A 13,757-nucleotide genomic window follows, 5' to 3' on the forward strand; every position below is an offset into this window, starting at 1 on the left:
AATCGAATGAGATTGCAGGTCTGGAGGTTGCCGTGACAGCTTGTTGATATTCTTCTTTTTTGAAGATCAGTCGTATTCGAGGGTTAGGGTTGGGGTTGTGTGAAAACTGGATGATGATGTCGTCAGCGGTGTCGGGAATACACGACGGCAGTGTTGAACCGGGGATTACAAGATGAAAGGGTATTGACGATGGAACCGGTGTTCAGACCAGCTTGTGAATGTCCGCATATGAGGACCTCGGAAACATCCGGAATCAGAAGACCATACCAACATATGAATGAGCAAACATGTCGCGACGGGTGAAATGCAAGTGATCAAGCAATGGTGTAACAAATGAGAGGTTTTTTGCCCTGCCATCATTCAAGGCCTCATCCAAGCTTCGGGTAGTCGAGTACACGTATATACAGAAGTCTCCTTTATCCGGAACTTGTRTCCTGCTTTCTATCCCTCCAAGCACCTTTCTCTGCCCGATACTGATACACAAAACTCCGCACGCTTTGCCCAAACATAATTCATCGCTTAGACGTACTTGCACATCATGGCAACCATGAGGTCGAAAAGCTGTTGGGTGGTGGTCAGTGATGAAGCTTGAGGAGGGGCGCTGTGAGGTCGTTCTTACACCGATGGCCTCGACGAAAGCGAAACCAAGAATGGCGTAGGAGAAGAGCTGGCCACGGAGAGATGGGTTGCGGGCAACAGCCTGGAGGAGGGCAGCGAAAACGAGACCGATACCTGAACAACTTTCATCAGCCATTGGGTACCTCGGCAAATGTGTGTGTTGTCCTTTTTCTTACCGATACCGGCACCACCGAGACCGATGGCAGCGGAACCCATGCCAATGTTCTGGGAGACCTGGACGAGGGCGTTGGCCATCTCAGAGGAGTAGGCACGCTTGGCCTGGGTGGAGACCTGGGTGCGGGCGGAGTTCATCAGGGTGGAGGTGCGCTTCATGGTGTTGAAGGCAGAGGTCTGGCGGGCAGCGGCTGCATGGCAAATGTTAACGAAGCTACTCATGAGCTTCCCATCGCTGTCGGTGGCTTCTTACCACCGGAGTAGGCACGAGCGAACTTCTGGAGCTGAGCTGKCTTCATCATTGGGCGAGCGACCTTGACGGAGCTCTGTGCGGCAATAGAAGCCATCTTAGGGGCAGCCATGCGGAGGGAAGAAGCCATTGCGATGGATTTGTGTGAGTGAAGATGAACCGAGATGGCTTTTGATGGATTTGATGAAGCGGGTGTGAGGTGTGTAGATGGACAGAGCTGAGAAGAGATTGGAGTTGTCACGGGGAAAGTGTGGGAAGGAGCTGCGAGTTGAGAAATTTGCTAAAGAGAGCCGCTAGACCTCCGGCGGATTTGTTGGTGAGCTTGGACGCTCCACATGCTCCGGTTTGAAGACGTGGATTGGCCACTCACCCCTGGGTTGTACTGCGGCGACGATAATTGTTCCCCGACTAAAGGTCACTGCTCGTCCGCCTCTGTCCGGGTTTGGAGACATATATAAAGTGGCCTTCCACAACAGTCTGTTGGGATTGTTGCTCGTTGCTAACCTGAGCATTCCACCTCATATGGAGCATGTTGGAAATCCTGGCCCGACTTGACGATCCTACCTTCATCACACTGGGTGACTGTCCCATACCATACTGGCACTTCCAGGACTCCAGAATGAAACTCGCGATTCAATCTGGTACGGGTCTGCAGAGATGCGTGACTGAGGGCCAGGGGCGGCGTTGTGACTTGTCGCGAAAATTTCACAGGCGGTCCATGCGTCCCGAGATTCTCCGACAATCATGTCTCAGCATTCGCATCTCACCACTTTTGGTGTTTGCGTTTACAGAACATTGCCAGCAGGACGGGACAGAGCGCTAGATGATACGGCAACGGCTTTTGCGAGCTCAATCGATGGTGGAAGGCCTGCCCTGCGACTCGGTGATGATTTCATCGATTCGGTGTCGTCCGAAAGAGCTTGCACTAGCGCATGTCGGACCCACTCCCGGCAGCTTAATTTGAGCGAGGAAAATCCGAGCCGAAGCGGCGGTCGTCAACAGCGTTTTTGCTGAACGACGATGCGCTTGTTTGAGGCCGTTTTCTCTGGAAAGGCCGGCATCCATCCTGTTTCCGGGAGAAGCAACAACATGGAGGCTGGCCCGTAGTTCGACTCAAATGCTTGTGAATTTTGATACCTTGTAGGCCGTGACTTTTGCTTTGTTGAGACTGTTGCGGATARGTTACGCGATCCGCGACGACTTGAGTGGCTGCCACCTTGTTGATAGACTCGGCGCGCACATCGACGTTCGTTCACGCAGGGCCGCTGTCAGACATCACTGGCCCATATCTTCCCACTCATCGTCTGTACGCAAAGTATAATGACGTCTCCGGGGATATCCCGCTCTTTGCGCGGAAGCGATAACGGAAACGCAACACGTGATCGGTTTGACTCGACAGGGAGGTGGAGTGGGATAACGCCGGGTGGTGCCTCGATTTTGACTTCCGATAGCGGCCCGGCCTGTTCCCTAGGAATCTTCTCGCCAGAGCGGCTTTCGCGGCTGCACTGAACACATGAAAAGCAGCATCTTCATCTTGTGTCCATGGAGGGAGTGTGAGGAGTGGTCAGAATGGAGGAGGGAGCGAAGAGGGTGTATCTATACAATGGAGGAGCCATTGGTACCTTGTACCTTCCCCGCACGTCTTGGCGGATTTGATCCAATCAAAACTGGATACCAAACAGGGTTCTGAACGCAGACGGGGAAATAATGTGGAGAAGAGTCTGAGAGCATCTGGGCAGTCTCAACAAGACCAGGGTGGTGAGACGATGGCTTCCATGTCAGTTGTCATGAGAGGGTGATGTTTGAACGCGCAGTCGATTGCTACAGACGCGGACACGATCAATACGCATCCCTCCACATCTCACTCTCGTCCTGCACCTGATCCTCCTCAGTGATTGCTCCCCGCACCGCCTTCTCTTCCTTCTGCTTCTGCAACCGCTCTGCTCTGGTGGTGAGGTGCGGTGTGGCAGGCTCAATCATCTGTCCTGGGAAATATGCGCTGTATGGCGTGGCGCCCGCGGTGAGTGGGAAGCTTCTACCCTTCGACTCGAGCACTGTTGTTTTCGTGTTCAATGCCGTTGGAGACGTTGGGTATTGGTTCTGATACTCCCGGAATGGCAACACATTATTCGTACTGATCTGAGCCATGTTTCCGCGCTTTGTAGGTGGGACCTTGAGCGCAGGCTTGAGTCTTTGAGGACTTGCAGCGGGAACTGGTCTCGCATCGTACGCATGGTCACGATCGTCGAAGGCACGTCCATCTCGCCGGCTTGTCGTCGTCCCCGCTGATGTTGTTCGACGGTGACCATCGATTGTCAAGGCGGAGGGTGGTTCTGGTGGAGTGCCAGGATCCGTGTAAAACCTTGGCGAGAGCGGCGTCCTCGCACCATCGCTGTTATCGTCTCCAAGACGAGAAGCCATAGGCGAGCTGATTGTGAGCTTACCCATAGGTCTTCGGTACTTCTTAGATAGAGGCGCTGCACGTAGATCCGTAGTATCGTCGCTGGGATTGAATGCTCTCTCCTCTCGCTCGCTTAGCGGATGTGGTTGGTATCGTGTGCTCACTGGGCTGCGAGACCCCATGCTCTGCGGCGGATATATGGCACGCACAGGAGATCGGGGCGAGATGGGACTCGCAGGATGTGTAGATCCCGGAGACTGCACTCGCCGCAGGTCCAGAGGACGTAGATCAGGTCGAATGTGTGGTCGATCATCCTGCGTGGCACCAAAAGGTCTTGATCCTGCCGACTGAATTCGCTGCTCTTCGAACTCATAGAATTTTCCATAAATCTGGGCCATCTGTTCTTCTTGATTTCGTTTATCCCGCTCCACGACCCCGTTATCGAAGCTGTTAATGCTTAGCGCACCTGGAGACATGGCTTTAGTGCCATTCAGACTAGTACCGCTCCTCTGTCTCCTAAGGAATGGAAATGTCCGCGTACTGGTGCCACTCCGAGGATTCGGGGACATATCGAAAGTCCTCAGTGTCGGTTTGACCATTTCGATGGGCCTTGCGGCAATCTGTTGCGCCCGTTTTCGAAGTCTTCTTCCCACCGTAAGAAGCAGTGATCCAAGGATGAGCACAACCCCCAGGTAGGCTCCTACCACTCCGATAATCTGGTAAGGGAGAAAATCGCGATTTCGCGATGCAAAGGCAGAGAAAGGCGGGCCATCTTGAGGTGATGGCGCCGGATCCAGATCAATGTCTATGCTCCAAAGGTCTGCTTTGGTGACGGCGGCGGTCGATAGCACAACGATAGCTGTGCGAATGAGTCGGGCGGTCGCGTCGCAGCCCATTTTGCAGTCAACTCATGAGGATAAGAGAGTCTGGAGGAACAGAAGGGAGATCTTCAGCACTTACATTTTCCCAGCTATAGAGATCAGGATGCTCCATCACAGGCCATCTGCAGGTCTCGAGCAGAGCTGTGGTGTTGAGCGCCAAAGGAGAATGGTGATTCGACAATGTCGGCGCTTAGAGGCCAGCCAAACACATCGGCAGCTACCGAGTTTGCCAAGCCTCCACCGCCTCTGGCGCTTCGGGCCTGACGAAGTCACGAAGTGTCTGCCCCACCAATGTACATTGAAGAACAGTCCGGATTAATCGTATCTATCATCTTTAAACAATGTGAAAGACAGTTGTCTGCTCTCCTCTTCCCTCTGCCCTCCGCGCACTCACAATCTCACCTTCCATTATACCATGCACATAGCACTCCCCAAGGATAGAGAACTTGTTCTCACCTAGCCATCGAAGCGCATATGGCACTCTACTACCGTTGAGGACGGCAATACCGTCGCCATTCCTGAGCCCACCAGGACCAATGCCCAGACGCCCAGCTTCGGTGACGAAGATTCGACGATTTAGACAGGCCCGCCAGGCAGCACTCATGAATGTAATCGCCATTCGGACTGGCCTCGTAAGCTTTGAAGCTTCTGACTGTTTCCAAGGTAGACCCGAGGGCGGCAAGACGTTGTGTTTTCGAATATACTCCATAAATGCCGAGAAGCATTCAAGGTCGGGACCAGTCAATCTTTCCCCGGTTTGATTCGCCCCACCCATGAGTGTCATGGCCAACTCGCCAACCATCCGTCTGGAGGGATACTCGTTTTGCAACGCTTGCATCATTTTCGCAGCAGCCAACAGCGCGGTTGTAGCTGGCTGGACTGCCAAACCACCATCAGGGGCCCTGGTCATGCAATTAGTCTGAAGCTTCACGACGTCAGCTTCGAAGCCATGCAAGACCAGGATGTCCGGATTCGAGTTATGTATGGTCGACTGCCGGATCTTCGACATATTGTCTGCAAAGAAAACTGGTCTTAGCGGCTCAGGCCTCTGGCAGTCGCGCCATGTTCTGTCGAACGGAACCACCCAAGAGCAGCTCTGGGAAGGCTTTTGAGTGGAGTTCACGTAAAGGTACTGTAAGATGTCGAGACGTCCAGTCTCTTCAATCATGGCCCGTGTAGCTTCCCTGARTAGTTGTGGCATAGGCCTGCTATAGTCCGGCGTCAATTCGCGTAAGTGCTTTCCTTGATGTAAAAGGAACCCAAGCAGAGCGAAAATGCGGTCACGTGGATCAGAAGCATCAAAGTCTTGCAGCCTCTTATAAGCAGTGGCAAGTGGCATCCTGCAACCGTTGAAGTGAAACTCTGGCGGCGAAACTTCATGATCCGCAAGGTACCACAGCTCGGAGGCTCTGGAAAGGCCATAGCTTGTTGCGAGATCAGGGGAGATTGATTTCACGTTGTACCTCAACCATATAGCAACTCTGAGGACATCTGGAAGCGGAAAGTCAACGGAGCTAAAGTGGCAGAGGCTCGTAGGTGCCAAAGCTGCTTCTTGAACAACCTGTCGACAGTCGCGTCAGTCTCTCTACAAGCTCGGTGAAACAGAGGACTGCGTACCCATATACGCCCAAACCAGGGGCTAGAAAAGAGATATTTGAGAGGTCTAAGGTCGATTTTGCAATCCAGTGAGTCTCCATCGCGTGATGCTTCTCCTTTCAACGAATTCGGATGTGTGATGCGGTAAAAGGTTTTGAAATTGCCAGTCTTCTTGCGTGCGTCTGCAAGAACTGCTCGCATGGCATGTGCCACAAGGGTTGGATCGCCCGGACAGTCTCCGAGCCAGACTATGTTCCTCTTACTGTTACGGTAGATCTCGCCCATCATGGCGACTTGTTGGCCCTTCTCGGTATGGTTGCGCTGATCGATACAAATCGCGTCGATCCATACAAGCCTACTCTTGTCCGGGTATCGAATCCGATGAAGCACTTGGACTGCGCTGGACGTTGTATTGACGGGACGGTTGTTGATCACCATCACTCGCTGACGGCATTGACCCCAACAGTACGACACTGTCTCATACGACAGTTGCCGCTTCGTGTACATGGATGTGTAGACCATAGTGCACCTGATAGGGTCCTGCTCCTTGCCAGGGTGAATTTCGAGTACTCGTATCTCCTTGTCCTTCGACACGAGTGGCCGGTAAGGGGGTTCCATGGCCGGCGTGCACTGCACGGCTTGACGCTGCAGAGCACCGGCGACAGATGAGCCATGGTCGTGGCTTGAGTCGGCGCTGTGTTGCGATATCGTGGGACCATTTGATGGGTATACTGTTGCCGGAGAGGACACAGCCTGAGCCTGTAGTTTCTTTGGCCGAAAGAGATGCATATAGGAGTATAAGAGATTTTACAGCAGAGGTATATAGGCAGGTGTGAAAAGAAATCACGATACAATATGGACGCTGGGAGAAAGCAAATACATTTGTATCTGCAAGTTGAAGAGGTGGTGCTGTGCCGCGTTATTAGACGCCCGCACAGCCTACATACTGTCAGGTGTGTGCTTCTTGGCTGGAGCAGCAGTGAGCATTAGACATCCTCGAGGACCAAGGCGGCAGTATCTTTGGACGTATAGCGCGACTCGTCGATACTCCTCATAGGTCGGATGAGACCCACATTCGATGCTCACATTGTTGAGCGCTCGCAGGAATGAGCAGAATCCTGGCGGCTACGTTTCACCAGGCGTACAAGAATAAAGAGCCGCAGTCTTGCTTTGGCGCCAGGCCATCGTGGGTTCGAGCATTTTCCAACGGCGGCGTGGCCTCGCCACAAGATGGAACGTAGTCCGCGATGCCGCAGTATCCCTCAAAGATTAGGCTTTTGATGTTGCCGCGGAGGTGTAAGAGTGCGCTCTCACTCGCCTGAGCACTCGTCGGCTCTGGATGTGTACGGCGTGGATGCTGTCGAGTCTTACCTTTCACGATGAAGAAGACGTGCATGTTGACGCTTGTGCTGCGGTGAAGTGAAAGTGGAAGACGTTTTGAAGGGGAAGGAGCCAATAGGGTCGCTGCTTACTTCGACGGGTCCGTCCGCCGAGAACTTGCGAACACGCCTCACGATCTCCTCGACACCCGCCTTTCGACCCCGAATAACCTCTTCGAACCCAGCCATTGGCGCTCAATAATATCCGACCTGTCAACCGACAAGATGGGAATCTTCGAATATGTCTCCGATCTCTACTCCGCCATGAGCATCCAAACGGTGGAGGCCGAGGAGCCACAGAAGGATGAGGGTAAGGATCCCTCCGTTGCGATGGTCCGAGACATGTTGCCAGACCTATTGCGACTGAAACTACCGTAAAGCGCATATACTGATCATTTTCAATGATAGGTGGTGACGAAGGCGAGGAGAGCAATGAGGAGGAGAAGAGTGAGGACAACGAGGGCGGCGAGGAGGAAGAAGGTGGTGACGACGAGGCCGCCGATGATGAGGAGGAGGAGGAGGAGGAAGAGGAAGAAGAGGAGCCAGAGGACATCAAGCCAAAGCTTGAGGAGGGTATGTTGCACAATTACCGAGTCTCTTCGCATGAGCTGGAGGATGCAGATGGCAAATGCATCTCCCGCACACACGGCAAATGAGATTAATGAGGCATGCAATGCTGACGGAGTTCCGGCAGAGTGTCTTAAGACAGCAGCTTGTGCGCCCTTGAAGCACCACTACGACGAGTGCGCCGAGCGCGTCAAGTCCCAGGAGGAGCAGCATGGCAAGGCCTCGGAAGACTGCGTTGAAGAGTGTAAGCTATATTTGCTCCATCAAGACACTCGAAGCGCCGGAGTTTTGGCTAATTTGATCGTACACAGACTTCCACATGATGCACTGCGCTGCTCAGTGTGCTGCACCAAAGTTGTTCAAGCAGCTACGGTAAACACCTATGCTCAAATTATATACCTCGATGGTAGGGATCCATCAGACCATCGCCGCAGTAACCCATCGTCGAGAGACAAGAAGATTGAATGGGCTGCAGGACAAGCCAAGCAATCACCCGCCTGTATAGCAATCTCGATAAACAATGTACTATTCAGCACAGACAGACCCTTGTTTACCTTTCTTTCTATCTGATCTAGAGCCCCGTTTGCCCTTGCTCGTTGCCTCTGCGGGTCTGTTTTTGTCAACTGTCATCATCTTGAGAAGTGATAGAGAGCTGTCCCAACAGCGACAGCTGAGTGTGAAGTGAAGGGCATGCAAGTGGAAGATGAAGGGCTTCTGTCGGCCCTCACTACCTGGTTGGAAATCAATCTTGTCGTCAAGGGCAAATAACCCTTTGAAGAAATCTACATTGCTATTATGGGACATGTCGGCGAGTATTCCACTCCCAAGCTGTGATGAGAGCCGAGCTTGACATTCTATGCTTTGGTGAGCATGACGTTTTGGAAGCTTCGACTTCTCCGCAACACTTCCATTGCACTTTGAGCTTCACTTCGACATCGAACTCTGTTTACACAACACGGGCTGTTTTGCAAATCCATAACCATGTCCGCCACACTCCTCCGACAGAGCGTCTTACGTTCAGCTGTACGATCCGCGGCTCCATCGGCGACGAAGAGAGCTGCTCTTGCCGGCACCACCTTCACTCGCGGCAAGGCTACTCTTCCAGACCTGGCCTGTAAGATACGACTTACATCCTTGACATCGAATGATTTGCCCATTCTGACAATCTCTAGACGACTATGGCGCCCTTGAACCTGCCATCTCCGGCCAGAYCATGGAGCTCCACCACTCCAAGCACCACAACACCTACGTGACCTCGTACAACACCCAGATTGAGAAGCTGCAGGAGGCACAGCAAAAGGGCGACATCCAGACGCAGCTTGCTACACAAGCAATGGTGAACTTCCACGGAGGTGGACACGTCAACCACACACTCTTCTGGGAGAACCTCGCACCAAAATCGCAGGGCGGTGGTGAGCCTCCCAAGGGTGCTCTCGCCAAGTCTATCGACTCCCACTTCGGCTCGCTGGACTCTTTCAAGAGCCAAATGAACACCGCACTCGCCGGCATTCAAGGCTCTGGATGGGCCTGGTTGGTGCAAGATGTACAGACCGGCGCCATCCAAATCAAGACATATGCCAACCAGGACCCTGTCATTGGACAATTCCGCCCAATTCTTGGAATTGATGCCTGGGAGCACGCGTAAGTCAAACCGAAGCATGGGAGACATATACCACGTCTCGAAACTTCGTCAGCTCGCTCATTCCCGAGATACGTGTGCTGACCATCCACTTTTTTCGCTTTAGATACTACCTGCAATACCAGAACAAGAAGGCCGAATACTTCAGCGCAATCTGGGACGTGATCAACTTCTCTGCCGCTGAGAAGAGACTCAAGTAGACTGGAGGGAATAGTCGACTGTACATTGTGTACGATAGCTGAGGTAGAGGTATAGGCAAGTGAATATCTTGTGGAATCATTCAGCGGAACCCAGCTTTGTCACATGTGCTATCGAGTTTCTAGCCCGGCCGACAGCTTTCAGCCCTGCTGTGGCCCCCTTTTCGACTCACAGAACCGGTGCATCTTAAGGCATTGAAGTGGCATTCCGGTCTGGAGGATCATAGCTTAGCGATGTTCCAAGACGTTTAGACCCTCCGGCCACTTCTACATCACCTGGCTGGAGCCTCCGATCATTGGTCTGTCATGCGATTTTCCCCTTCCATCCGCGTTCGTGGTCTTTCCATTCAACACAGAATCATGCATGATGCTCGAGCAGCCACATCGACGATGGTTCATCATCTCCCTTCCCAATACTTGTCCGACTCAGATCCAAGACACTTGAGGCAGATTAGCGAGGCATTTAGTTTGGATCTCTGCAACTTACTCTATTCAGCATCTTATTAACGGCACCGATATTCTGAGCCGTCCGCCCACCCCTTGTTCGCGTCTTGGATACCACTAGAGAGATCGCTTTCTGGAAAGAGTCGTCCATGAGCTTCTTTGTAAACACCGTATTCCTGTTCATCTTCTCGGTCTTTTTCGCGAATTCCTCGTAGGTTTGGAAGTTCCAGCTATCGCCCTTGTCGTTTTCACCCTTCACAGACCTCCCCACTGCTGGCAGTGTCAATTCGTCGGTTTCGCTCGAGAGTAACATGGAGCTAGCGGTCTTCACGAGCGGTCCCGAGCGGGCTTTGAATCCTTTCCACAGTGCCATCGACGCTGGAGAGTTGAGCTAGAGGCCCGTAACTCGTAAGTATTGCATACAGATTCGACAAGTTCGTTGCTGAATGTCTCACCTCTTGAAGTTGTGTCTTGCAGAACTTATCATCGTGGCCGTAGAGCTGAACTAACTGAGACCTGAATTCGTCGTCCACCTTTTGTTTCTCCGCCAACCCAATGGCGATCTTATTCTGTTGCCCAGCTTCGAAGGTACTTTTGAGAAAACTGATGTAGGAATGGTGAGACTGGTCCTTTGCTACCAGGCGAGGGAATATAATTTTCGCTTGGGAAGCCTTTGCGGCAAGATTCAATCGAGCCATCGTCAATATCACAAACCTAACAAATGAACGAAGCAGAGAATTGAACGGGTGAAGGCGATTGATAAGAAGCATGGGGATGCTTCGAGATCCCTGCACGACTATGCAGGTTCCACACTGTGTGACACTTGACGCCTGAAGCGAGAAGACTGCCTTGTCCAATGGGTTGACTGATTTACATACCATCTTTCATTCCTGAACATAAGAAAAAAAACCCCTAAAAGATGGCAAGAGCATTAGGTGGAGAACCAATGCTTCCCGGAACATTCAGAGGCGAGCTCGTCAACAAGAAAGTATACCTGTTCAGCTTCTGACAAGTCTCCGAAAGCTGCTTCAAATCCCACAGCTCTCCAATACTCATTCCAAACAAACCCAAAAAGTACTGGTGCAAGACGAGATCACTCACTGCCCCCTCCTTGCCATCAATAACCGGAGGGATATGTTCAAAAGCAATCATGTCTCCAGCCACGGCGGAGAAATGCTTGTCCCAGAACCAAGCCGCCGTCTCAGGGTTACCAGTCACGCCGCAGACTTTGTGGGCTCCCATGAGTTCCGCTTGCTTTTCGCCCGTCTGGCCTGTGAGTCCCTCGGTGAATCCAGAGCGGATGATGATTACATCTCCCTGTTTGAATTCTWCTCCCTGTTTCTTCGCTACGGTTTCAATGTCCTCGACGGAGATTTTGTCGTCGGTGAAGGGGTTGAAGGAACGGCCTGTTTCGTCTGCATATTTCTTGAAGTCGATGAAGACGCCGCGGGCTACCATGCCGCCACGCTTGTGCCAGTGGTTGAGGGTTGGGAGTTTGCCTTCCAGATCCTCGTTGCCGTGGGCTTGGGTGAGCTCTTCGACGCTGGTTTTGGTTCCCTATTGTAAGATGTCTTGATTAGCATTGAAGGATGTTATCGTACAAGCACTGTTTCCCTTACGTTGTACCCAGAAGCACTAGGCTGGTGGTGGAAGTGAACAAGACTGTCCCACTGCGAACTACACTGCGTGTTGAACTCCACCTCGTCATCGTATCCATGGCAGGCTAATGGGCTATCCACAAAGGAAACGACCTTGTGGACCAGACCTTTTCTCCCGAAACCAGGCGTCTTGATAGCTCCAATGGGCCAGTTCAAAGACACAGAAACACCATCTCTAGCCTCTTTGTATGCCTCCTTGATCACTTCCGGAGTCAAAAGGTTCAGTGTACCATAGATATCCTTCTTGCCGTCTTTATCCCACACTCCCCACGCACAGCCCTTTGGCATATCTTTGACATCAGGCAAATCTTTGAAATCGGGAAGCTTCGACATGTTGATGTTGTTGGTGGTAGGATCTTTCTTTTGTGTTGATGGGTTATAGAAATGGTATAGAAAGATGATATTGTGTGGAGCAGAGGTAGGAAAAAGCTTCGTGATGGAAGAACCGGGGTTACCTTCTTCTTTCTAACTTATGATGCATCAAGTGGGCACTACTCGTTTGGCGCGCGCGACAGGACCGCAGAGCTGTAATGCCATGTCATTGAGGCGGGGTACGTGAGGAGAACGTGCGAGAGGGGTGGTTTGTGGTTTCGGTAAAAGGGCAAAGCCTGGCGGGCCACCTTATCCGGTTGCGTGAGCATAGCCAAGCCGCTCTTCTGGAAGCTGTCGTCGAGATTTTCGCGCATCGTAGGCGAGGAAACGCGTTCATATATACCAGGGAGGCCGATGCTGTGACCTTGATGGTGGTCGGCGAAAGAAGATGAGCCAGATTAGGTAAGGTATACTAGGTATCCTCCAAAGAAAGCTTAGTCAGGTTTAACGAAATCTCCCAAAACTACCTACGGAGGATAGCGATGTCTGGGGCAAGCGGATTACGATTCTGGACGTTTTTTGCTCAGGAACCGGACGCACAGTGCCTTCGACCACCGGCCAGTTTCAGATTTCGTCCCACGACTTTGTCGGGCTGAAGCGCCCGGAGTGTCGAGGCAGCGAAGAGACCTTTTGTCTAGCGTCACATAAATAGATAGAGCACACACACGTTCCCTTACCTGCTATCTCTGGTATTTAACGCATTACCACTCTTACAAGACATTAATCTCGACACGTTCTCGTCCTCGGCAGCCTCTCGGCAGCCTCTTAGCAGCCTCTCGGCAGCATTTCGGCCTATCTAAAATAACTAAGCGATTATCTATAATAGCTATAAGAACTAAGCCTCTACGGAAAGCTATTTGTTATAGCACGGCTTTCGCTATAGATGCTTCTACTAAGCCGTAATTCCGCCTCGCTCCGAGTACTAGGAGCTCCGCCTTAGGCGTATAGAGGAGATAGGTAGCGTAAGTATCTCGCGGTCGATATTTTATAGCGGCATATCTAAGAGGTAGCCTAGATTCTACGAATCTCCCGTAATCGACATCTCCTCGCGACCTTATAAGGTAGAGATATCTATATAGGTACTCCGGAAGTTTCTCTACTAGTACGTAAACTATTTAAGTATTACGAAGCTTAGCTCGATCTATGTCTTTACGCGTTAGTTTAGGCAAGTATATAAGGTGTAGACATCTATCGTCTTAGACCCTAAGCTTATTACGGAAATAAGATATATAAGTCGTATCTACGGAGGCTATATAGATAATAACTAACTTTAGTAGTATATCGAGAACGATTTGCTTATCGAATTCGATCTTTTATAGAAGCGTAAGGATAAGCCCGTGCTTAATATAGATAATCTGCTCGCTACGTTATACTACTACTAGTCTATCTATAATGCATAGTTCGTAACGGAGCGCTAAAGAATACAGCTCCCTATTAAATATTAGTCGGAGGTTCGCAGAATTTTAGGGGTGGAGTATAAGAGTATCTTAATCTTTAACTAGCTTACTATCTCCGACAGGCAGTACTTAAAAGTAGGAACTAATATGTTAATTAAGTTAATTATCTAGAGATGTGTCTCTA

At 51.4% G+C, this 13,757-nt stretch overlaps 7 protein-coding genes; 2 read left to right on the top strand and 5 right to left on the bottom strand.

Moving 5' to 3' along the window:
- Positions 1–519: 519 nt before the first annotated feature.
- RCC_09843 (related to H+-transporting two-sector ATPase lipid-binding protein precursor) lies at positions 520–1,172 on the bottom strand (the record flags this gene model as incomplete). XM_023775082.1 has 4 exons in its annotated part: positions 520–561; positions 620–732; positions 795–983; positions 1,046–1,172. 4 exons carry the CDS (start codon positions 1,170–1,172, stop codon positions 520–522), a joined length of 471 nt encoding a protein of 156 aa, XP_023630850.1.
- Positions 1,173–2,881: 1,709 nt separating this feature from the next.
- Positions 2,882–4,339, bottom strand: RCC_09844 (uncharacterized protein; the record flags this gene model as incomplete). Its single annotated transcript, XM_023775083.1, has 1 exon — positions 2,882–4,339. The coding sequence occupies one exon, from the start codon at positions 4,337–4,339 to the stop codon at positions 2,882–2,884; it is 1,458 nt and encodes a 485-aa protein (XP_023630851.1).
- Positions 4,340–4,658: 319 nt separating this feature from the next.
- RCC_09845 (uncharacterized protein) lies at positions 4,659–6,709 on the bottom strand (the record flags this gene model as incomplete). XM_023775084.1 has 2 exons in its annotated part: positions 4,659–5,885; positions 5,942–6,709. The coding sequence occupies 2 exons, from the start codon at positions 6,707–6,709 to the stop codon at positions 4,659–4,661; spliced, it is 1,995 nt and encodes a 664-aa protein (XP_023630852.1).
- An 815-nt stretch (positions 6,710–7,524) lies between these two features.
- Positions 7,525–8,242, top strand: RCC_09846 (related to ubiquinol-cytochrome c reductase complex subunit; the record flags this gene model as incomplete). XM_023775085.1 has 4 exons in its annotated part: positions 7,525–7,609; positions 7,708–7,872; positions 7,994–8,110; positions 8,178–8,242. 4 exons carry the CDS (start codon positions 7,525–7,527, stop codon positions 8,240–8,242), a joined length of 432 nt encoding a protein of 143 aa, XP_023630853.1.
- Positions 8,243–8,847: 605 nt separating this feature from the next.
- RCC_09847 (probable manganese superoxide dismutase) lies at positions 8,848–9,705 on the top strand (the record flags this gene model as incomplete). XM_023775086.1 has 3 exons in its annotated part: positions 8,848–8,980; positions 9,039–9,507; positions 9,612–9,705. The coding sequence occupies 3 exons, from the start codon at positions 8,848–8,850 to the stop codon at positions 9,703–9,705; spliced, it is 696 nt and encodes a 231-aa protein (XP_023630854.1).
- Positions 9,706–10,100: 395 nt separating this feature from the next.
- On the bottom strand, positions 10,101–10,844 carry RCC_09848 (uncharacterized protein; the record flags this gene model as incomplete). XM_023775087.1 has 3 exons in its annotated part: positions 10,101–10,142; positions 10,190–10,537; positions 10,602–10,844. 3 exons carry the CDS (start codon positions 10,842–10,844, stop codon positions 10,101–10,103), a joined length of 633 nt encoding a protein of 210 aa, XP_023630855.1.
- A 214-nt stretch (positions 10,845–11,058) lies between these two features.
- On the bottom strand, positions 11,059–12,137 carry RCC_09849 (uncharacterized protein; the record flags this gene model as incomplete). XM_023775088.1 has 2 exons in its annotated part: positions 11,059–11,703; positions 11,766–12,137. 2 exons carry the CDS (start codon positions 12,135–12,137, stop codon positions 11,059–11,061), a joined length of 1,017 nt encoding a protein of 338 aa, XP_023630856.1.
- Between the last annotated feature and the right edge of the window lie 1,620 nt (positions 12,138–13,757).

This window comes from Ramularia collo-cygni (assembly GCF_900074925.1).
Source record: "Ramularia collo-cygni strain URUG2 genome assembly, contig: RCC_scaffold19, whole genome shotgun sequence".
In the NCBI taxonomy this organism is placed as follows: domain Eukaryota; kingdom Fungi; phylum Ascomycota; class Dothideomycetes; order Mycosphaerellales; family Mycosphaerellaceae; genus Ramularia; species Ramularia collo-cygni.